Below are 26145 nucleotides of genomic sequence, written 5' to 3' on the forward strand. Positions count from 1 at the left end.
ATACTCGTGGAAGTACTCAATTACAACTCCACACACACAACACTGCCTCTATGTAGCCTTAGAGGTATGATTAGTTTATCCGCTGACGATAAAAATATCAGGACTGGCCACTGACCGTCTTCACTGACCGTCAAATCCCCTGATCGGCACTTTTCAATAGTCTACTCATTGTAACTGTTGACAGGACAACTGTTTTGATTCACAACATTCACCTGCGTAAATTCTGTACCCCCCACCCCACGTTTAAAGGATTACACGCACAGTTTTAGAAAATGCATCCAGTTGGCTTGTCCAAAGAGAAACTGTTGTAATCCTGCAGTTCATAACCACCACTACCCCCCTCCCAAAAAAAAGACAGAAAAAAAAAGTTACACACCTATCGGACACTCTGTCAAAAGCGTCCCTCCCCCCAGGATACCAGCAGCCCATGAATTAAAAGATTACTCTTTCTGCGATATCTAATAAGAAGGTATCGGGTTCCCAGTGACAACTTTGACATCAGGGATACCCTGGGATGCTGGCTCGTGGCTGCACGGTTGGATGTCCAATCAGTGTGAACAGTTCAGCTCGGTTTGTGGCCACTCGCTGACGGCATGATTCCCGATTTAGTTCAAGCCCAAGTACTGCATGTATGTACATGTGTACAATATTCGTTCCACTGGATATTTTTGAACATAAAGGAGAAGCAAAGTATTCTGAGAGTGATGTACATTGTACATAAAAATGAGTTCTAAAAATGACACCTCAGCTCACTCTGGGTGCCTGTGCTTTCACATGAAGCCAAAATTCAAACAAAGCTCGCCCGAGACTTTGGAGATAAACAGAACAAGAATAGTGCATTAAGCAATAAAATAATGGCAGCCTGCATGTGTAAACACCACCAAACTATTTAAAAATGTTCAGCAGTCACTGCAACTCTGATATATCTCCTGTACACTGGGCGGATGCACCAAAGAGTACTATAAAGTAGACACAACGCGTGTCATATGCCGATCGCTGACATTTACCCAAACGCTGACATGTGACGGAGATGAATTCGGCTTGGACGAGGCACAGACTTCAAGGAGGTTGTGTCTAATGTTTTTTTTCTCTTCTCCCGCTAAGCTTCTGTGTACACATGCGTGTACAAGCAGCTAAAGCAGGATGTAAACTAAGTGCACTTCTGCTGTCATACCGTAAGGTCGGCAGAACCAATGGACACCTTTCCTGGAAGCGATTGATTTATTCTGAGGATGAGTGGCCTCATTGTATGCGATTCCTTTTGTTGAGTCACTCTACTGGTTATTGTTATCATTCCTACTGACATGCATTTTAAATTGTCTCTCATAATGTTATTTTACAGTGTTAAGAATACATGCACAACGTACTTCACTTTTAATGTGAGAAAATGATACAATTAAAGGTTTAAAATGCTAATTATCTGCTGCACAAACTGTTCATTTTAAATCTTTAATAAAAGCCTAAAACAAAGACTAGAATTTCATCTCTTTTTTCAGGATTTTATTTAAGTGATTTTTCAGGATTTTATTTAAGCCATTTTTTCCCCCTCAATAGCTTCAGCGAAAATGTTACCTACTCAAGTAAAAATAATTTCATCACCACCCACACATGTGTTGTCATTTGGTCATCTCCCTGCTGGGTGCTCTTCCTTTTTTAAAATCTGCCAACATGAAACTCCTGTTTTCCTTATAAAATGGAAGAGTTTCAAATTAATAAGACGACAGAGATTTACTTTCCAAGTAAACATAAGTGGTTTCTGAGCAGAAAGCCTTTTAGAGGATGCCCAGGACGCTGCAAAACTGATTCAAAATGCGCAGAGCATTGTACATGTAGTCATCTTTGGTAATGATACATGTACGTGTCAGGGGTGAGATTTGAGGTAAATGAAATATCCACAAAAACAAAAAACCAACCACCGTAGGTATTGAACGCCCACAGCAACATAGGGTCTGGGGTATAACGTTGTGTTTGCCTACAGGTATCATTTATTTAAATACCCATTTCTTGTTTTCGATATCAACTGTCATATGTAAAAACTCCTTGTTTTTCAGGATTTTCCATTTTTTTTTAATCCCAATGAAAATTCCTGAAGTCAGGAAACAATCCTGACAAAGCTCATTCCTCACGTACATGTACATGCATGTACAAATGTACAGGCTAAGTAGGAGTGTCACAGCCACTCTGAGATTTTTTCATCTGGCAATTAAAATGAGAGATCACATGTCACATGGTGACTTGAACCACATGCTCACACGTAGTCCCCAAAGTACAAATTTGCATAACGTGTCCCTCTCCAATCAATGATAATTACAACTGGATTTTGAGCTGGCCACATGTTTTCCAAACGCCCGGTGACTTCCGTGCAAGCTGGTGTCCTGAGAGAAAATGGCGTATTGATTGAAACAATTAGAGCAAAATTTCCCAATCGTCCGGGCTGGTATTGATTGGGCAGAGTGGATCGGTCCCGCGGCCCACTCTGAGAAACATCTGTCTCCAGTCAAATGTGATATTCATGGCGTTTCTATACCCCTCTGTCTGTGTATTGCTGGGATTTCCGGCATTAAAATCATGAGAGAAAAGGGGGAAGAGACTGAATTACGTTACAAAGAAAAGCAGACGGTGGCCAGAACAAGTAGTGTAGCAACACTATAAAAAAAAAAGGATTCACAAAAAACACTGTATTGCTTGTGGCATCTCATGTACATGAACTTTTCAGTATCAAGCAGTTGAAATGTAGCATGCATGAAAGGACCCAGTCTTGTCTCTCTTTTTTCCTTCTCTTTTTTCCCTTTTTGGAACACTAACTACATGCTCATGAGCATGGTTTACCAGCCGAATGTCCCCCTCCTGTACACATGTACAGGTCTGGCACCTTGCATTCTCTCTGAGAAATGGCTGATTTTCACGAAGTTGCACACTTCTCTCCCCTTACCTATATTTGGATGTTTCAGTTTGCGACATATGCGAGCCTCTCGTTCTAACTTCTGCAAATCTGTATCGAAAGGAAAAACAGAGAAAGAGAACAATTGACAACAGTTTCAAGACAATTACCACCGATTACAATGGAGATATGACAGCATTTCTGTGATTTAAAGGCCGTGTCCGAAACGGCCTTCCAGAGCTTCGGCTAGGTCTATTGCCTACGCGTCTCCTCACATTTTCCAATGGAGGAAAGACCTAGCTCTAGACAACAGATTCGGATGCAGCCAAAGTTTGTTTTCCACGTTGGCAGATTTATGTGTGGGAAATTCATTTACATGTACATGTACAACCCTTGGGCATGTGGGAACTGAGCAAAATCATTGTAAAAAGGAGGACCAAGGGTTTTGATCTTTAATTCCATGATGAAACTACCACAAAAAGCAATTATTCAAAAAAGGAAAGAGATTTGCAAGAGTTAATTTTTCTACTGTCTTCCTGAATACCATCACTTGCCACAGTGTCCACTCTCATTACTGAGGAGCTAAATTCAACACTGCCATGTGCAGTCAACTACAATGTACATGTGCACCTTTGAGAGTTTTGAATCTAGCATTCAGAAGTACCTTAGGCAGTTTCCCTGTTCAACAACCTACAACGTATCTATGTATTAACATTTGATAATGCAAGCTGCGTAAGACGTTGCTGGCACCTAGATACAAGACAGTTTAATCCATTCCTATTGGTCAAGAGTCTGTGTAGGCTGTGGCATGCAGAACTTGCCATGTGCACGCCAAGTCCATATGAGGAGATTCTTCCAGGCTACTTGCTCAAGGAATACACCATGAAATGGATGGGGGCAGTGTTCTAGCTAGGACCATTTTAGTGCCAGGTAAATTTTTGGATCATCAAACATAGTGAGCGTAGTGAGCGAAACTCTCACAGCCCATAGCTGGGTTTTAGGGGAATACCAGAAGCGATTTCCCCCTACGTCATCGTGAAGGCATGTTTACAATAATGCTTTTGCAATCAGCCACTGATTTGTGAGAAATATATTTCTTAGGTCTTTACTTACTTGTTTAAAATTGTAAAACAGGTGCACAACTGCAACTTTGTAAGCTTGAAATATGATCAAATTGGCACATTTTCAGCAATATTTCAGTTAATTTTTGGAAAATCCCTTCTGGGCGGCACAGCCAATTTGAACCCAAGAGCTACATGGAAATTTCCAGTACCGGGTGATGCCGCCCAGCGCCGCCAACCGTGGCTAGAACACTGGATAGGGGTGTTCAGTAAAATTCTTGAACAAGTAGCAAACACCTTGGAAATTTATCAGTGTCTACTGAACTAAATTTATCGTACAGTGCATGCTGACTTCTTTTGGCTGTCTGACTAAAACAGTACTTATAAATGGGAATACACCTACACCAGCCAAGCACATATTTATTCCCTTATTTGAATATTCTAACCCAGCAAGTTAAACTTTAAATGCAGCATTTACACTGCATCATTCATGTAATTCAAATCTTGATTCAATCATTTCAAGGAACAATGGTGACCAATGCTGGATTCACACTTGAATTGTTCCATTTAATAAGCTCTTTCAAGTGTGGTCATTGGCTGCTTTAATGCAGACGCACATACATGTACAGGTGAGTTCTGGATTCAACGCAATGTGGCACACTGCTATCACCACACAAGTACATGTGCCAGGGTCTACAAATGTATACAACCGTGCCTGGCTCAACTGCCCATCATGCGCAACGTACATGTACATGTAGGCTGCAGGAATGCCCACATGCGTGTTCCCCCAGGAGCCGTGTGCAACAAGAAGCTGGCCCACTTTCCAAAGGTGCGTCGTCTGACAAGGCTATTAAGAATAGAAGTATATGTACATGTACATACCTGACCAGGCATGCACTGTACTAAAAATATACATGTACATGAGCAAGCACGGCCCCTCAGGTAGAGGGTCTGTGGTGTGAGCGACTTCACATCTGACTACCCTACAGTGTACATGCGGTTCATGCATGACTCAAACTCAAGGGTTTATATTTAACCTCGCCCGGTAGCATATTCTACCTAAATGTAGTCGGGATCAAGGGCAGATTTGGGGGGGGGGGGAGACACCACAGTTGATTTCTGTAAGTGGGACAAAAAATATTGCAGTTGCTTCTGTGCCAAAATTATGGCCGTCTGAGGAGTGAAGCTGACTTTAGGTTTTTTTTTTAATTTAACAAGATTTTGGAAGAGTAAAGAAATAGTCCCCCAAATCACTCTTTTATCATTCATTTAACCCACCCATGGTAACTTTTAGGGGTGGGGGGACTGGCCCCATTCAATCCCCTCCCCCACCACAATCCATAAAAGATGGCCCTGGTCATGAGGCAGATTAGCAAGTTACACCTTGTACACTCTGAAACCAAATACACAGTAACACCCGTACATGTAATGTACATGTACAATGTACATCCAACATGTACTGTACTGTATATGCTCAGGTAAACATGTACTGTATATGCACAGGTAAACACAGGTACATGTAAATGTACGTGCACTGCACTGAAAAAGATCCCATCCACCCTCAGTACACGTCAAACACGTTTTTCCAAAGGTTCATGCAAATCCAACAGATCCAGTGACTTCTCATGAATTCTCAATCACTATCGCCCCTCTCCCCACCTCCACCCCCGCCTCACGTAAGCACACATAAAACCATCCCCCCACAAGACCTCGTCTTCACCGACATCCCGTGCGCAAGCACTGAAACGCAGTAACTACTAGGATTTTTTTTCTTCTTCTTCTTTCATGAACCCGTCCGGGTGAAGGGATCTGACTTTGTGAAGAAGGTTGTTCCAGATTCTAGGGGAGCAGAACGCTGTGGGGAAAAAACATCCAGGAAGAAGACATTCCTCTGATGCTCACGTGGGGCACACGTGCACCATACACAGGTGCCTGCATGAGTGCAACTCGCACGGGCAAGAACGTGTGCACGTATTTCATGTCGGGCACCATCTATCATTATGAAATTATGGTGGAGGAGCTGAGCAGGAAGAAAGAAGCATCAGCTTCAGTCACCACTTGGGTAATGGACAGAGAACCATAAATTATTGCCTTAGCTAAAGGGAACAAAGTCAGTTCCTCACAGGCTGGATTTCTGCATTAACGTACTATGCATATCAAAGGACCCTGCTAATACGTTGTCCCACATTACATGTACATGTAAATCGAATAGTTTCCATACATGTATGGTGATACCGTAGGAAAGCTCCTTTATCTTTTGAAAGTTTGAAGTGCATTATTAAAGCTTCCATGTGTCCAAAATATTGTCGATCTGGCCCACAACTACTGAAGGTCGGAGGGTCGCTCCCCTCAAGATATGAAAAAGCCAGAATTCTGGCAACAGTTTTCATAAATTTTTATGTATAGGCCTATCAGAAAGAGGAGTGCACGTAGGAAGCTGCATAAAATGTGTTCCCAAGTCAGCAAGTCAGCTTGGTACCTATGTACATGCAGCTCTTTTTAAATTCTCACCAGGGTCTTCGAGGCCTGAGGCCAACGGCCCAGCCACGCTTACCAGAGAAACGACAGCCCTCCATTCCTGATTTCGTACCCAGTTATCAAGAATCTGCCTCTGGGGTAACCATTTAGCAACTGGATCACAACATTATGACAGACAGGCTCACGAAATCTCAAGACCAAGCGCTTTGCCTGATTTGAAAAGGGTCATATTGTAAACCGCGGGAAACCGCAGCCTGGTTTTTGAGTTCCAAAGTTGCAGAAAAAATGTGGAGCCTCTCAAACTTGCTTTTTGGCATACATACATGGATTACAAAAATCAGAAAAAGACACCTGTACTCATAAATGATTTGACTCCTTGAAAATGTGGGAGGATACATGTAATTATTTAATGATTAATTACTTCATGATTTATTTTTATTATTTTATTATCTATTTTCATAGTTTGCATACACGTTTTTTACGATTTTTAATGTATTTTGATGTACCACTTTGCTTTCCAACCTAAGGGTTACAAGTAAGTGGCAATAAACCAAAAAAAATTAAAGTAAGGTTTCCAAAATTGCAAGTAAATGAGCCAACTCAATTCAGCCAAATAAAATCAGTTTATACTTCATGCTGGTAAAATATACATGTACATTCCTGGATTAGAATTCTCCCTCAACTCTTGTTTTCTGGAAACTCTGTCTCATTTCTTATGTCCAGTCAGGGACACTGAATACACGTACATGTAGCTAGATGCAATCAAAGTGCACACATACATGTACATGATCACAATGGGTCCACAGTCAGACAGGCTTGGAAAACCCCAAGGGTGCGAACCATTCCCAGAAACACTGGAAAACATTGACGACTTGCCAGGGGTGGCGAACTAAAAAGCTGATTGCAAACGCTGGGAATGTCAGCCTGAGATTAGTGGAAGGCTTCGTTGATATTCTGAGATGGCGATACCAGGAATTTTTAATTTGGGCGAATAATGGGCCGCATTAAACAAATCCAAGTGTCCTATCAGCCAGAGCGTCGACATAATCCTTGAAACGGACCGGGCGGGATTGGGTGATGAAGAGAAATCCACCAAAAAAAATGCCACAGAGGAGGTATGAAAGCAGCAACAATAAACACAGCCACATTTCAAGGCTTGCACTGGCTAACAAGTCTCACACAAAACATACATGTGGCAATGATTAGGTAAATTTTCACTTGGCACATGTATTTCGAACAAAGTGCAAAAAAAAGGACCCAACTGATTGTATCTGGACCTCTGGAATTCCTGACGTTTTGAGGTCGAAAAATCCTGAATTCGGAAAAAAAATCCTGAGATTTACTGAAATGGACAAAATCGTTACAGTGAGATTTCTTCCTTTCTTCCAACTCTCATACAATCTCCTCTGCCCCCTACACACAACACACCCACTCCTTCCTACTCATGATCATGGTGAATAGCCATGCCAGCCATCCACTGTTTGCAGAGCAAAGCGCCAGTGTTTATGTAAACCCTCGCAATGAACCGCAGGAATGAAAATATGATATGAAAGATCTGGGTGACAAACAGACCAAGAATGGACGGTGGGGGAAATGGAAAGTGACACCAAGCTTTTTTTTCCCCTTCTTCTTTAACAATCTGCCCGAGGAGGCCGCACTGCCAACGCGACATCGTATTCACGCCTTACACTTTTGGCCCAGATAAAAACCCTGCCATACTCTGTTCTTTAGCGGTAACCAGATACGATGTGTCCCTTAAAATAAGTACAGTGGTGAATCATGACACGACAGCATCAGTGATACACGTCAATGCAAGAGCTATTTACGTATGACCCCAGCATTTTTTTAAATGTTTACACTGAGTCTGCAAGTATCTTTTTACATGCGCCTATTGATACATCGATGGTCTACACATCTGTGGTCACAACTAACATACAGTATAGGATCAGTACGCAAACTACAGAGGGCGCTCTGTACTCCAAAATACAGGGCCAAGTGAAGGCACTTTACCTACATGTACAGTCAAAGTCTAAAGCACTACATGTATGTGTGTCTTGATTCTGCTTTTGGAGCAATTTGGCACACCAGTATATACATTTCACATAGCATTTCGGTCTTGAAAGGTCAAATATTTGAAAATTTAATTGTTCAATACCGATGATCCACAATAGTGTGCCACCAAGAGTCCGCCGACCCAATGTGCGTTCGGAAAGGGTCAACAAATTTCATGCACTGTGATTGGCAAACACACTGCAGACTCTTGGGGGCGCACTATTGTGAATCGCCCGTATTATCTAGCTGTCATAGCAGAGGGGACAGAGAATATTCACACACGAGTACACATATATACCTGCCATATTGCCCATACTGCATATCTGCTAAAAGGGTCTCCTCTTTCCAGGCATGCACGTGCATGTACCTCACAGTTGTACATTTTGCCGACCAGTTGCTGGTAAACCAACATGTTCATAGTAAGTAAGTCTGGCCATAGTGCACAAAAACGAAAGAATGATCTCGCTCAGCAGACAAACACTATTTACGTGAAAATGCATGCATGACCCTCTTTGAAAGTGAATTCGGCAAATGTATATTTCGGGGCAAAATCTGACACCAACCACGGGTGATTTCTTTGGCTGCCCACAAAATTACATGTAAGGGCTTGTACATGTAGGTATTGCAGAGCTTTTAACGTTTGTGTGCGCGTTGTGTCAGTGCTATAAGGTCCTTCAAGAAACAATTGCCCTATAAGGTGCTTATTGAAAAATATTGCTTAAAAAAGAAACTGGTTGAGAAGATTGGATGAAATTTAAATTTCATGCATTGATAAAAGTATCATTTTGAGAACAAAACCGTCAGGAAGGCAGTCTGTTAACCAAAAAAATTCTCTTCCTTTCATCAGAAGGCCGTGAGCCTATTTTTGAAAAATGTCATGACGGCAGTGAGGACCTTGTAGTACCAAGCCAATTATGTTAATTATATATAACGGGTTTGCCCTTACCCAACGTATATTTATAAGCACTGTATGCTCAGTGCTTGTCCGAGAGCTTGCGAAAAAACCTCACAAGCTTACTCGGGTGGGACTCGAACCCACGACCTCCTGCTTACTAGTGCAGATGTCTTAACCACTCGACCACCGAGCTTGCCGGGGTCGGCTGGTCGGTCCGAGTCAAATGAAGCAGCAGGTACCGCGAACTATTATCAAGATGTATTTGACTCGGTCTGACTCGGACCGACCAGCCGACCCCGGCAAGCTCGGTGGTCGAGTGGTTAAGACATCTGCACTAGTAAGCAGGAGGTCGTGGGTTCGAGTCCCACCCGAGTAAGCTTGTGAGGTTTTTTTCGCAAGCTCTCGGACAAGCACTGAGCATACAATGCTTATAAATATACGTTGGGTAAGGGCAAACCCGTTATATATAATTAACATCTCCCCAACGCAAAAATACATCTTGATAATAGTTCGCGGTACCCGCTGCTTCATTTGACTCGGACCGACCAGCCGACCCCGGCAAGCTCGGTGGTCGAGTGGTTAAGACATCTGCACTAGTAAGCAGGAGGTCGTGGGTTCGAGTCCCACCCGAGTAAGCTTGTGAGGTTTTTTCGCAAGCTCTCGGACAAGCACTGAGCATACAGTGCTTATAAATATACGTTGGGTAAGGGCAAACCCGTTATATATAATTAACATCTCCCCAACGCAAAATACATCTTGATAAGCCAATTATGTGTCGTACGTGAACAAAATCCACACCTGTGATCACAGAAATGCATGCACATAGTCAGAATGAAGGAATAAGTACGTGGTGCACACCCCTGCAACCGGAGTTCAAATGGTTGACAGTTTATTTGACATTTAAGAAGATCTACTGTTGCAAATATGTACGGGTAATGCACAGTATGCCTACATGTACAATACATGTATATGTACATTAAGTACAAGAACAGCATGACTTGGAATCCTGGCCATCTTGGCCAGTGTAGCAGATTTCTGAGGGTATGGTGCAATCGAAAGTCCACCACCAGAATGGGACGGACCAGATTAAACTAAATGTCACAGAGATTAAAAAAAAATGTCAAAATGGGAGCAAACTGCAGTCCTGTTTGTGCGGTTACAAAACCGGGTTGGATTCTTTTATGCAGCTCCGCTGTTTTGCAAGGGGAGTGCTCAGTGTTTGACTTTCAGGCAATGACAGGACGTCCGCACGCTGTTCCTGTGCACTTTAGGAAAAATACTCTTAATATTTACAACCATTTTAGAGCTCAAAACAGTGTTTGCAAAGAATGCACAAATGGGGTTGCTGAGTTATTGTAAAATGGCTGACTGGGAAGTGAGCAAACACTATCAGTCACCCCGTAAAGCCTTATTGCCCAGAATGCTCTTACTGCAAGCTAATGGGAAGGTTTTCAATACACTGTACATGTATCTCCAGTGATCATCCTGGCAAGCACATCACTGGAAAAACAGCTTGTTTTTAATAACACATCTGTTGACAGGCTGCCACACAGTGACTGACCTCATGCCTGCTTTGTCCATGCACTTGTACATGTACAATGTATGGGCAGCTTGAAACTGGTTGTCCATGGATTTTTTGGAAGAAAAAAACAATCAACTGTGTAAAGTATCTGCACACTCAGATCTTCACAGATCATGAGGCTGAGGGGCCTACTAATGCGCACATGTGCAGATGTACATGTATACTTTGGCCAAGTCTAGTCTCATACAAGTATAATCAGTGGCCCCCAGATGACATCCTAGGCAACCATCATCAGAGATTTGGGCACCGACCTCCCATTCTATTATGACGCTCAGCAAGGAGTCGGCTGGCTGGGTCGCATTGCCGAGTCCTGGATCAAATTCACAGCCAGGGCAAGCCATGAATTTGAATGAATCTTCCGGGTTTTAAAAAAAAAAAAACCTTGCAAGCTGCCAATCACGTCACTGAATGCGCCAATACAGGGGGTCGGGATTTCAACAATATTTGTATAGTCTACTGGGCAGGGGAAAAAAACACAAATTTGCACTCTGCGGGCACAGGTACCTGGTATCACAGTGTTGCATTAAAGCCCATTCAATTTTTATAAGATTACTCTCTGATTCAGAAATTCATTTCATTTGAATGAAAATTCACTCTTCCAAACTGGAACTTGGAACAGATCAAATTCAAGTACTGGTAAAACTTGACTCCAAAACATTGAGATTTCACTTGAGTTCCTGCTGGAAGTGGTGCTGTTATGTACATGTACATGTATTTCAATCTAAACCTGCAGTGGCTTTACCTCAAATCATTCAGGCCCTAACATTTTGTTTCAATCCCTTGCAATATGAGAGTACATGTACATTGTATGGCTGTTCGTAATACATGTACATTGAATTAGGTTTAAAGTAAAAACCATGTTAGCATCCCTACCCGCTTCATTTTAATTTTAAAGAGGGCTGTCTCAATTTTTTTTTTTTTATAGTTGGTTAGAAAAGCAAAGATGTCAACTGATCAACTGGAAAATGAAATACTTGCAAGCCGGAACTTCTCAACTAACGATGTAGAGACTGTTGGTGACTCTTTGATCTACAGCTCCAATATGTCTTCAAATGGCCGCTATGTCAAACGTATGGTTATGGCTACAGATCACACACACAGCTGCGGAAGTGGTGGCCGTCTCGACAATAAAAATTTAAAATGAAACGTCCCACCTCCTCCCTACTGTTCAAAATCCCAGACCCTACACATTTGTTTGTTTTTTTTACTTGACCTTATGCAGCAATGACGTTCGGATAACAAACTCAAGTTAAATGCATACTCATTCCATAAGCCAGAGAAATGCTCACGAATTAAAATGCGCACATGCAACACTGTACAAATTTAAGTACAGTACACATATACAGTTCATACATGTACGCAGTATGACAGCTAAGGCATGACAATAAAAACCACTGCCCCGGAGATGGCTCTTAGCCCCACAGTGCACAGAGCTCTCTCCCCATTCAGAAGATGGGTTAATTAGCCAACGCACCCTCATATTGCACTAACCAACACCAATGCCGGCCAAGTACATAAACTGGCCTTGATCGATTGATAGTTAGGATTTGTAGCTGGGGACATGTACATGTATGTACTGTACACTGTCACGGCCATCAAACCCCATATTGTGCATGAGATCGAGTACTTGTACATGGATATACCGTATGACAGTGCTACCTTCCAAGTTTAAAAAAAAAAGGGCACAGTTGTGAATGCTGTGCTAATCAAGCAAAACATGTATGTACAAACAGATGAAAGAAGACTGACCTTTTCAACAAACCAAGTGCAAAATGAAGAGCTGGGCTGGAGTGAAATGGAGCAGGGAGAACCAATTTCAGTTACACAGGGTCTGTACAGTGTACATGTACATTTACATGTAATACTACACAGCATGTTTGTCAAATGCAATTGAAGAGATAAAACAAAAAGGTTTTCTGATACCAGAATAACACGTATATGGATCTTTCATTGGTACATTGTACATGTGCCGGATGAAACAACCGTATCCTTCGTGAAAACAAAAACACTTAAAGTGTAAAACACGTACACGTACCGGTACCAGTGCATTTGTAAAATGTATTTTTGTTAAGTTATGATCATGTGAAGCTCCATGCTTTTTTTATCTTTTGTAAGAAAAATGTACACCTTTCCAAACATTGAATATTTCTTTAACCCTCACGCCCTGGGGTGATCTACTTGCAACTTTCCACATCCCTGCAAAACTCAACACCACATACACGCAGTCATGCTTTTTAGCATCAACGCACACAAGTAGCGTCAACAAAGCGTCGGCAACTTGAAAATATATGTACCTTTGGAAGATTTAAAAGTAGGTAATCATATTTTAGAGATGCTACAATCTACCAATGTGTAAAAGAAACAGTGAATTAGCTTCTAGATTCTCAATGGAAAACAAAATCTTTGGCGATGTACGGGGGTCGCCATCTTTCTTTTCTCTGCCATCCACTCGAAAACAAGATGGCGGCAGGTCAGGCTGCACGAGCAAATTTCCAGGCTTAATTATAAGTTGAGAAAAATATTATACACTGAATATGACATACAGATGTACATGTAAGAGCCTGGTCAATATCGTAAATACAAAATCTTGGCATAAATATGCTTGAATGACTTGTTGACGCTTTGTTGACGTTTGTTGATGCTAAACAGCATGACCCCATACACGTCTATGTAGTAAAGTGTGCACACAAACAATTGTTAGGCCCAATCCCACATAAGACACAGCCAGTACACCTGTGCGGTACTTATCCTAACAGATTTGGCTGGTTTGGGACTGTTCAGGGTTTGTCAACTACAATATGCCTCATAGATTAATATAGTCCCAAGCAAGTCCACTCTGTGCCATCAATCACCAGTACATGCACTTGCTAAGTTCTGTACACACCCGCATCCATAAAAATCAATCCAAACCAAGTGCTGGATACATTGGAAGACCTTTCCATTCCAATGTGCATTTACCTTTCACTGTATCTGTAGAACTGACTTCACAAGAAATGTTTGGCAAGAAAACTATGTTTTAACAACTCAAGTTTGACAGCAATATGCAGCCTTTGACAGCCCGCAAAATCTTAGGGGAATTACATGTACGCAAATGTAAAAATGAACTCTCGGCATAAAACTATTAAGTAATTCAACTGAATACTGTTTACATGGTCTGCTGGAGTTGAGCACTCCCATCTGCCAGATGGATTTCTATCAAGAGCCCCTGCAGAAGCTTAACACAAACATTATGCGGTATTATTAATAAGAACCCAATCCATTTTTCATTTGGCTGTCATCTCTCCCCCCCCTCCCCGAACATAGCCGACGATGCACATCCACCCTGTACCTCGCGGCGGTCTTTAGGCCAGTCGTCCCTCGCGCCTGCCGCCAGCAAACCCAACAAGAGAGTAAATAAAACACGTCAGAAGGAAATGGGTCACTTTACACTGGCTGAGCCAAATATAAGCCTCCTGTAATTCCCCTGGCCCGGTTTCGGACCCGGCCACGCATAATGTCAGGCATGGGAAGAGGAGGAGAGGGGTAGTGGTTTGAGAACCGAGATGCCGTGTGCACGCCAACTGTGTCATCGCAAAGAGCTCACTAGTGTTGATACATACTGTACATACATACATACATGTACACACGTATGTTGACAATCTGCGTGCATGATTTCAGTTGAGTTTTATTTTTAATAATGACACTTCTCTCTGGATTTCTTGTCAGACAACCGGTGCACACAACAGTTAAAATACATGCGCTCCTCAAACAAATTGATTTTACAAAGTACCAGCACCAGGCAAGTACAGATGTATACACATGAACATGAATACTCCACATGTACATGCACGTACATGTAAATGTGGACATGTGCAATGTGTGTACATGTACAGACATTCAAGTGTGCATACATGTGCATATACACGTAAATGCATGCATACATGTACAGATGCGGTACTTGTAAACAGGTTATAGGAACTAAACGTTGAAATATGAAGCAAAAGTTGCGGGGACCAACTTTTGTTCCCACGACTCTGTCCTTACTTTCCTGATCAAAGAAATTGTTTCGTACAGTAAGTTAATGAAGGGAAGGCCCATCAACACATCCATGTACATGTACTTGATATTAAATGAAGTTAAGGGGACTAGCTGTATGCATGTTGGAAAAATAAACATTATGGGGCCAAACTGATAATCACAATGCAGTCCACGACTCCTGACCTTCCTAAAAAAAAAAGGAATTGTCCCGTTAATTTTTTTTTCTCTTTCTATGTTTTATTGATCATAAAAACACCAAACATACATGAACATTAGAAAGAAAAAGCACAAAAAATTGTCCCCTTATTTAAGGAAGGCTGGGAACGCCCATTAACTCTCACACTGTGGTTGTGGGAACATACACTCCACATTTCATCGACCGAAAACATTGTGGGGACTCAGAAATGTCCCCACAACTTGGTAAAATTTCCCTAACGAAAGAACTTTTCCCTAAAAAAAGAACTTTTCCCTTGAACACAGTGAATGCATACCCACCAGTAACCATGCATGCCTAAACATGTACATGAACATACATGTACAAAAAATGTACTATATCTGTACACAGCAGGATGAGGCTGTGTGTGGGGTAACCATGTAAATATTCATGTACATGCACATGTACATTGTGCATGTATGTGAAATATCACATTTACATGTGCTTTGATCATTTTGTTCAATCATGGTTCACACAAATCTTGATTTGATCCGTGAAAAGTGGTAAGGTCAGACGTCAGCCTGTCACCTTCCCTCCCAAAGAAAAATTTGTGGAAATGGTTTGGAAAACAGATGTTCCGATCGAAACTGCTCGTCGTCGACAGGGGTGGGAGGAGATTCATCAATTGAACTAGGCCTATTTAAAATGGAAGCACCACAGCGCACTTATAGCGAGCCATTCAATGTTTCAATGTGCATGGTACATGCATGTAGGAGTGTATTATGTCCCACTTGAACCCAACCAATATTTGGCCAAAACAAAATTCCAAATCATGTCTCAACCGAGCCCGAACTGAACCATGAAGCTTATTTGCAGCAATGTGTGGGAGTTTGGGATCATTACTGTATTCTCATTCATGCGACGGCTGGATCCTGAGTCATTGCATTTTTCATCCCGATGAATCCCTAATCCATGATAAATAGAACACTCGACAGTCTCAAGAAATGTTTGAACTTCTAGGTGATTTGGGGGATTTATTGAGAAGATTTCTACAAAATTTATTCACGGGCGGCATAAGACAAACACTCAATGTGTTCACCTTTACGCAATGGACTGAACAAAGTTCCTTCTGAAGCAGACCAAATGTTTCATCTGTTATACATGTTCCTCATGAAATAATTCTGATCACTCGCTTCGTGTACATTCATCATTGTTTCCATGCACAAGCACATCCCAACGTGAAAATCTATAACTTCGGGAGGGATGGTTGTCCAGCCCATGCCCATCCCAAGTTTGACTTGATGCTGTAAGTCGTGCGTCGTCATAAACACATGTACGGTACATGCACCACATGGTGTGTTACCCCTGCACTTTACGACGGCCCAAGCTCCCAGCCCACTGCGAATCTAATGTCAGAGTGACGAACACTTTCCCCAGTGATCACTTGCAGGCATTTTGTCAGTGATGAGGGGAGGGAGGAGAGGAGAGGAGCAGGGAGCCCCCTTTAATCAGGCTCAATTTTCTGTTAATTAAAATCTGCAAGGCTTGTGTGCGCATAGGTGTAAATATATATCCATCACCGGCGCAGCCCTTCCATTGAGGGCAATGGCAACACACAAGGTCCTCCTAATTCTCTGCCCTGTCAAAAGATGGAGTGAACGATTGGCAACATCTTGTCTCTTCCAGTCACTGAACCAAGCAACCAAGGCCAGATGAGAGAAAAAAAATGGGGGGGGGCTGTTTCAGCTGGGAACAGTACACAGAAGCCAATCAAGTGTACATATGTTTTACATCTGTGTTAAGTTTGTACATTTGTATTACAATGTAACATATTATCAAACTGAATACAATGTGCTATGAACATTTTAAAGGATCTTGCTATTTTTAAATGGAGCTAAGTTCCATTGACTAAAAAGAGCTTTTTACTTACATGTACTGTGTACCAATGTACATGTGCATTACATGCAGTCATATGTGTAGATAGTAGGCTATTCATGCTTAGAGTTGGGAGGGGACAAAACGAGTAATGTACATGTACTTCTCTTAAAGGGTTGTTCAATCTCTTTTACCTCTCTCAAAAATAAATCTTCCCCCCAGGAAAGGTACTCATGCCGTTTCTAAGGTGCTGACGCTTCAATTCCAAATATGGTAACTTGGGGGTGTGGGCAAGTTTTCTCTGTACACTCCCCCTCTCGCACTGAACACACTGCTGTCACGAAAGTGTGTGGAACCAATGACCATTGGCACTGGATGGATTCCCCTTTCACTACTGCTTCACTCCATTACCATCACAATGGTGTGCCCACAGGCAATTACTCCTCTGGGAAGACTTGATGGGTTAGTACACATTCAAATGAAAATTGGTCCTATGTAACACATCACTGTGTTTGTTGGATCTTAGATCATTGGCACTGCTTGAATTTCCTTTGACAGACGCTTCACTAAAACACCATCATCATGGTGTGTCCACACGCAATGACTCCTCTCCAGAGACTTGATGGGGTTGTACACATTCAAATGAAAATCCGTCCCAAGCTATCCATGCCATGTACATGTAAATGTATGCCCTGAACCATGCATTTACATGTAGTCATTAGTAACTGAAAAACAAAGGGTCCGAATCCACCTTTGTATTGAAGGATCCACAAATTTGCACTTCCACATTTGCATAAAAAACTGGGTGTCCAAAATAACCTACAGTGTGTCTTAAATGGTTCCCTGACTCCCTTATGGCCATGGATACAAATTTGACCCATGACACCTACCATCTTGGGCACAGTACACAGCTTGATGAATATTTCTGGCAGGAAGTCCCCAGCCCATAGAAAGGACTAGAGGTTTTGAAATCAGTGTCTTCTTAAAAGTCTGCGTACGTACATGAACGGAACCTGTGCATGTGTATGTACCAGCATACATTAAATGTAAGCGGTATCCATGAATACAATTTATCACAGTCCTTTACTCAAATAACATGTGGCAACTGATTTTACCCATACACAGAGCATGACTATCAAACCATACCTGTATGTACAATCAATCATTTTGACAGATCCACAATTGTCAGCTTACCAGTAGTCTTTTAAAAGGTTGATTTAATAAACAATATATAGTGCATAATAACATGAGTCTATTTAAATGAAAGATGCACCTAAAATATAAAACGAAATGGTGATTAGGATAGACATGTACATGAACATGTACATGAATGGCATACATGTACCACTGTACATTTTGCCATTAATGTCTACAGAAAATTGCAGGCACTTACATTGTACATGTACAAGTAGCTACTCGCGATCATTTTTCCACACAATGTGCACAAAGAAAGCCTTCAAAGATGCCAATCGTCTGATATATAGGATTACACACACACACGCACTGCTGAGTGATCAATATGATTTTCTTTAAAAAGATTTTTATTCCCTCAATCTGAAGCATCCTATCCCTCTTTGGAAGAGATTACGCACTGTCGATATTGTATCTTGGCCGATTTATCGGTATTTATTCATTTTAATTTTCACCTTAACTGACAGATCTCACGCCATCTACTGATAAGCGTGAGAGTGGTTTTGGATTCTATATCTACCTGTACAGTACACCTTTCTAGTCACAACTACAAAAAGTGAACTTCACTTTTTTGCACCAAATGTCCCAGATAGTGCAACAGACATGACAGATGTCATCATTAGTGGTTCGGCACTATCTTTTTTAAATTTTGTACATATAAAATCTGAAATGTCCGATCAATCTTCTTATTTTAGATATTATCAATGAATTATATTTCTTTAGAGTAGCAATGCATATTAATGATTATGCACATAAGAATGGAGTTTGCAGACCGATGTCAATAGAGAATACCAACTGCAACCAGGCTATGAATTAGAAAATATAATGTGCACCACGAGTGAATGCAATTGAAAAAGTTTACGTCCACTTCCAAAACGTTAGATGCACCATTAGCTTATGTAAGAAAAAATAAAGAGAGTAGAGCATAGTAACTGTATGTTATCCTGCAAGGTTACCTCATTGCAAGCTACATGTACCTGACTAGCTGTCAAAAACTCGGCCACTTAAACACAAGATACGGTAAACATAGAGTATATGTACTGTTCATGTACAGTACATTTGACAATGCAACGGAATCATACAACACACATGCACGTGCGCTCCATAGGGGTTGGTGTCAATGCATCATTTGCTGTAACCCCAATGTTAGTCTTTTCTCAATAGGTAAGGTTGACTACATACAAGTAAGCTGCATGTATGTTCACTGTGCCCAGTAATGCCAACATTCTTTGCGGTTGTGTTTAGGCTAGGTCCATGGTGACACTACAGAGTACAGAAGTGAATATGTCACATGCACAGTTACATGTATGTGTGTAAAAGGTAAAAGACATCAGCGTGAGAACCAACATAAGCCGTGGCTTAGCAAAAATTACGGTAATATGACGATGCACTTTTCTTACTTATACTAAAATTCATTCCTGAGTAGCGATATTTTCGTTATATTTTTCAATAACAATGTTTTCAAAGTTTCAATATTTTCGATATTTCTCGAAAATCCATTAATATCGATATCACCAAATAACTAGATTCGGCGATATCGATATCAAACCCGTATCAATACTATCAATATATCAGCGGTGCTTGGAAGAGATGGGGAGCTCCGTAAAAAATGAAAAACACTGGCCAAAGTATTGTACTGTACATGTAAGTGTCTCTATTGCTGTTTTGATGCTTTCAAAATCCGAAACATCAATGTACATGTACATGGTGTAGCCTATTGCACACAGAGGAAAACCCAGAATTTACATGTACATGTACCTGCAGCAGGATGCAGGTCAAAAGTTTTAAGCTGAATTTTTTTCTTCAATTTCACATGTGCATGTACAAGAATGGGTATTGCTCTTTCTAGCATAAAAAACAGAAAATGCTCGTACATGTAGAACAACATACTACGAGTACCGACATGCAGTATTATGGTAATATCGGTTTACATGTACATGTATATCACACTGTACATGTACAGTGTATGCACACAGCGTAAGATGATATGCACGACTCCGTTATGAACCTTTGAAGCATGAGAGGCCTGCACAGGAGGCAGCGTTTGACGCCGATCGGGCATGGCGATATTAGTAATATCATTTAAAGAATTCATCCCGGGCATATCACATGGCGCAAGAATGTGAAAGGTCAGGTTGCTCCCCCCCCCTTTCCTTCACCGGTGCCCACACTTCTGTTGGCCGTCGTCAGTCACATTCACACATTCAGATGCAGGGGACGGACTCATCAAAGCCGACTTGCAATCCCGATGTGACGAGGAACACCAATTTGTCATAATGGGATCGGGTCAATTGCGATACTCATCACGATACTTTTTCCCCCATCGGACAATTAAATAAAAGTCTTCCATTACGACTCTCGTTGGGGGGAGGGGGGGCAGGGGAGGGCGTGGTGAGAGGTGAACGGGAAACACGGAAAGGTTAACAAATGTTAGTCTTACTTGAGCCCCTGTCCTCATCAGTTCCAACCTCACAAGACTGAGTCTGATTCAAGCCAAACATGTGAATGACAAACTTTTAAATTATCAAACAAATTTTTCACTTGTGTTGACTGATGTTTTAAGGCCTCATTTTGTATGAAAATGGTGAATATTCAGTCATTTTACACTGGCTCTTAATTGAAAATATTTCAACTCTTTTCCTTTTTCTTTCATTTGGAGTACGCACGATGAAAAGTAATCTTTTGAACAAAAAGCTGTGGAGCGTATGCAAAAAATCACACTGACGTTTTTCTAGAGACAGAGAAAGAAAGCCGCACAGACATGACAGAGAAAGAAAAATATTTCCCCCCCCCACATTTCCCAGAAGCATCAGCCTCTAAAGTCTCATCTCATCCTACTGTACATGAAAATTCTTAAATCGCTTTTGTCATCCTCAAATCGATACAAATGCACGGCGGCCGCTCTCTCGCGTTGTTGACTTGAATAATTAAATACCATCTTCCAAATGGTTTCCCCAGCCATTAGGGGATGCTGATGGTGACAGGGACTTGTCTCTCACTGGTGCATGTACATGTACTTGGAGGTAAACGGGCCGGGAGGCTAGCAGAAAATGCGGGGAGTTCTGACGGCTCCTGCCTTCCCAAGAAGGACTTCAGGCAATGCATCTTAATTGATGCTTACACATGCACAGTATGCTACATGCCCACTTTGCTAGGATTAGACCTACATATACATGTACACTTATGCTTGATGAAAAAGACCATGACGTTATGTAAAGTTGGTTGCAAGTGAAAAGTTTCAAGGAGACTGGCTACTGTTTTATTGTCAATGTATTTTTACTGAGGTGTGCATAAAAATATAATAGACCTTATCATGGGGTAGCCATTTTGGTCATGTTCCCAAAATTATCTACAAGTACTTCAATGTAGCATGTCAAGTGGGTAAGTGCCAGACTATTTCGGGTTCCGTGCCTCATTTCCCTTTTTTTTAAATGTTGCTCAAAATAGTTAGATATAAGTAATCACAAATTCTAAATTATTTATCATCGTAAATGAAACTAATTTGAAATGAATTTATATTTCACGTCTTCCATTTTTATTCTCACATGTAGGTTGCCAAAATAAAACGTTAACCTCACTTTTAATTCAATGTAGCCGACTTGTGAGTAAGATTTTATTTTCAGATCACAGCAGACCCGCAATCGCAAGTCTTCAATCACTGTGGGAATCAGTTTGGCATTCCCTTCGTGATTACAGGTTTGATCCATCAGATGACTAATTTTTACCTGCACATTTTTCATGTAAGGTTTAACGAATGATAACGGAGCAAGCACTCTGTCATGAGGCAAACCCATCTTTGCAAACTCATGTCACATACAGTACAGTGTCTTTGATATGAAAACTGTGCCAGAAGTTGAAAACATTTGAGATTTGGGGGTTTTAAAAGTTTCTGTCCATTTTGTTTCACCATCTGAAAGAAGAATTTTAATATCACAAAAAAGCTTTCATTACTTGAGTAGAAATATGGAAATGACTACACTGATTTAATTGAGTATTACTGATCAGTATCTGACTGAATAGAAAAATCAAACTGAGTACATTGATTAACCAAGTACCTGATTTAATAAATCAAAGAAATATGAAAGGGCTGCATAGCACCGTGACCAGAATATAGACAAAAACATAATATATCCAATGCTCTTAATTATGTAATTGCCAAGCTTTCGTTAACGGGGTACCTTCGTCAGGGCAAGCAGATTTAGATTCAGGTGAACTGAATCTGCTTGCCCTGACAAAGGTACCCATAAACCGAAAGCTTGGCAATTACATGATTCAGAGCACTGATTGTATATGTTTGTCTATAACCTGATTTAATAATACTTGTGGTCCTAAGATGGGGCACTTCATTAATGCACCCTGTACACCGTGTGTACATTGTACCTGTAATTTATGTACATACATGTACATGTAAGCCAGTGTGAAAGTTACGATATACATGTACAGTACATGTACTGGTACATGCACATGTATGTACATGTACATCGTACGTGATGCACTTGCGGAGTGCACATGAGCGTTTGATAGAAACCAATACAGTCATTCCACAGTAATCACTGATCAAATCCATCCCCGAATGCCCCTTTCCTACCAACATCGATCCCTACCCGTCAGAGCGTACCGAACGTGTCTTTGGCCAGCGCTGTCCAAACAGCCGGTACTAAACGCGACAGGCACGGGAAATTAATAGCAGTATTGACCGTGGATTTCTCCTTGTAAAAAGGCAAACCATTTTCCATTGTTTAATCAGCATTAAATTGACCATGTACAATGGGCATGTACATGAACATTTCTACTGGGCACGAAAAAAGGGAAACAAAATTGCTGAAGTTAAAGAAGACCCATGCAACAATTTAACATGTGAATTAAACATGTTTTAGGTCATGTGAATAGGAGAAACAACTAAAGGGAGCCATACAATGCTGTGTTGTATGTACATGTACAAGTACACATGTAAATGTGCATTCACATGTACATTGTACATGTGTGCATGTGCGTGTACACGATCATATCCATGACAAAACCACGTTCTGCAATGATACCAACTCCTAGATGCATAAGTTACATGTACATGAACATGTTGTTGAAGTACATGTACATGTGATATCAAACACTGCAGATAAAAATCAAACACACTAAAAGCAAATCAAATGTCAATCAAACTAACACTAAACTTTCCCAAAGGCGGTTTAATTTTTTCAAACTGGAGTACCAACAAAATGAACGATATTATCCGGAAGTGTAGCTACCACAACACAGCACTTTGTTAGCCCGGCGAACGCCACAACAATGACGCCAAATGAACCACTCCTTTCATATGCAAACGCCAAGTGCAGCATGACACCGGCCCATCATCATAATATCACGACACCCCCATTAAACATGCAGGAAATGTCCACAGAGATTGGCTGTCTTCTAGATACAAGGGGGAGGGAGAATTATTAATGGACAGTGCCCAGTGTCTCTCTCTGTCTGTGACAGGTCAATTGCTCCGACGGAGACGCTCATAAACCCCGTGAATCGCTGGCAGCCTGCCGCAGGGCAACATTTTAAAGAGGTTTATTATTTCATGGCAGGTTATGGACATATTAAAATGAACCATGCATATCATGGAGAAGAGGGATGAACACTTGTGCAGTAATCACCCACGTGGGAAAAAACGGTGATGCTGCTATGTTCATCACTGTACAGCGTCATCGTAGTATTGTTCCAAACGACATTATGCAGGGTTCTGTCCAGCATGTGACATCTCTTAGGAAGTCAAAAAACGAGCAAAGTGCTTTATTACCAGTAACTGGACCTAAAATTTAAATCAAAATATGACTTGAGCCAAATGCTCTGGTTCTGCTACCCAGAACTTTGCACCAAACAATTGAAGCTGTTTAAAAATAATACATTCGGCACAGAAACTTGGCCTAACCCTGTTATGATGTACACCTGTATATGTATACAAATATGTGTATTCATCATGCATGTGTGCATAATACACAGTATACATGTATTAATGTACGTGTAAATGTATGTGCAGTTTCAAACGTCCACACTATGCAATTATTTCAATACAACAATTAAAAAAGTAGCTTTGTGTTCCAATTTTCAATTAACTTTTTAAATTTTTTTGGTTTTTCTTTCGCAATTTCAAAAGGGTCTTCTGGAACCCTTTGGGTTTTTATGGCGATGCAAATTTAAATTGTCAGGAAAAACCTTGGTGTCACTCCAGGGACACCAATGTTGCACTGATTCGTGCACAAAAAATCAGAAGATTTCTTTTTTGTAAATCTGCTGGATATCTTGCTATTTTGCAGTTCTTAATTCCCTTCCTTTGGTGATTCATTGTTGTGTATGACATGGCACACCGGCACTAATGAGAAACCTGTTGTAGAAAAGTTTGTAACGAGAAAGTCATTGGTTCACAATTTGATTAGAAATGTTATGTGTATGTAAACTGAATTTCCTGATTGATATCACACAGGCAACAGCCTCAAAACCCTTAACTGTCCAGAAAAGCTTTGATGTTTTTAATGTTTCAAATAGTGCACTTTTAAATACTCTCTTGACCAAAACACAATGTCATATAGTCCTCCTGCTGTACACTAAGGAAGAGTATCAAGATGCTATACATGAATGTGTCTTAGGACAATTCATTGCACAGACATGTCCAGCCAGAATTCTTTTACCTTGGAGCTGATTTCATCAACCTGCTTAGGCTGTTGCCCGAATGACCTGGCTGCAGCTTGAAATCACACGAGTCTATGGTAATGGCTGTGGAAACTTCCCATAGTCTTGGTGAAATTTGAAGCCGCAGCCAAGACTTTTGGACAAAGCCTTGGAAGGTCCTACTTAACTTATACACTCGTCAAAAATTAACAGACCATCGGTCACAAGCAATATAAAAGCCAAGACTTTTTAGTCGGTGGACTGTTTTTGCTTAAAGCAAGCACGTTCTGCACATGGCAGATTTTCAAACTTGGCAAAGTCCACAAAACTGTCCCCCCCCCTAAAAAAAAATGCACGAAACATGAGCTCAGAAACTATCCATGTTGCACGGCCACAGCAGAGTCAGTACAAAGTGCCTAGACACTGGCCCACGATACTCCTGACAGAATCTTTCTTACTTATCGCAGTCACAGAACCTTTCCATGGGAAAGCAGCAAGGGAATGGAAATGAAACAAACAGGAAACACAAGCATGAAGTAACTTGGAGCTATTGACTGCCATCAGCAAGAGCAGAGAAAAAGCACAGTAACTCTGGCAGATGAACTCGCTTCAAGAAATAACAAGCATGCCCATAAACATGTACGTAACAGTGGTACATGTGATAACTGCAGAGTACAGTAGTTATTGTACATGTACAAATTTACATTTACATATAGATACCATGAATTTGCTTGTAGAAATCCAACAGCAAATGCAAACATTTGGCTTATCTTTGACTCAAGAATCATTCATAGATGCATGGAGCTCTAAATCCAGCCTCTCCCAGTCCTTTGAAACTCATCAGCAGGCTTGGCATGCTTGGCGAAATTTAGAATGGAGAAGGGGGAGCTGGGTACTATTTTACCATGACTTGGCATCCTTTTTTACCGTACCAATCCTCGATTCTCCAATTTTAAAGAGCACCTCTGACAAAAACATGTTTTCTCTGATTTCATCTGTTCAAATAAATATGGAAGCATCCAAAATCGAACGCAGCGTCATTTATCTTCAGAGCTCAACTACATGTATAACAGGCTTAGAGGGCTTTTTTCTGTTCATGCCATCATGGCCATGATGCAAATTCTGAAAGTAGATTGCATCATTTTGAGAAAACAGAGAAAACAAGGGGAACCCTCGCCCTGTGTTCGTAGTGGATAGTTGTGAATGGCAAACAATGGCTACATGCATTGTTTGGCATGCACAAAGGTTTAGCCCTTTTTAGCTTGTTGCACATGTAGTTGAGCTCTGAAGACAAATGACACTGCG

General features: G+C 41.1%; 2 protein-coding genes across 25 annotated transcripts in view; both read right to left on the reverse strand.

The window, feature by feature from the left end:
* Positions 1-26145, reverse strand: part of LOC110977564 (calcium/calmodulin-dependent protein kinase type II delta chain-like) — an 89337-nt gene that overhangs the window by 55085 nt on the left and 8107 nt on the right. For all 24 annotated transcript variants that reach the window (XM_087129745.1, XM_087129741.1, XM_087129744.1 and 21 more), the window contains exon 3: positions 2933-2992. In XM_087129745.1, the coding sequence (XP_086985871.1) occupies positions 2933-2992 (60 nt within the window). The remainder of the gene's footprint in view (positions 1-2932; positions 2993-26145) is intronic.
* The window catches only part of LOC110984473 (carbohydrate sulfotransferase 5-like), a 253387-nt gene that overhangs the window by 20763 nt on the left and 206479 nt on the right, over positions 1-26145 (reverse strand). The gene's annotated exons all lie outside the window — the stretch shown is intronic.

The sequence above is a fragment of the Acanthaster planci genome, linkage group LG19 (genome assembly GCF_054643075.1).
Source record: "Acanthaster planci isolate LZ-2023a linkage group LG19, COTS_SCS, whole genome shotgun sequence".
NCBI classification, from domain to species: domain Eukaryota; kingdom Metazoa; phylum Echinodermata; class Asteroidea; order Valvatida; family Acanthasteridae; genus Acanthaster; species Acanthaster planci.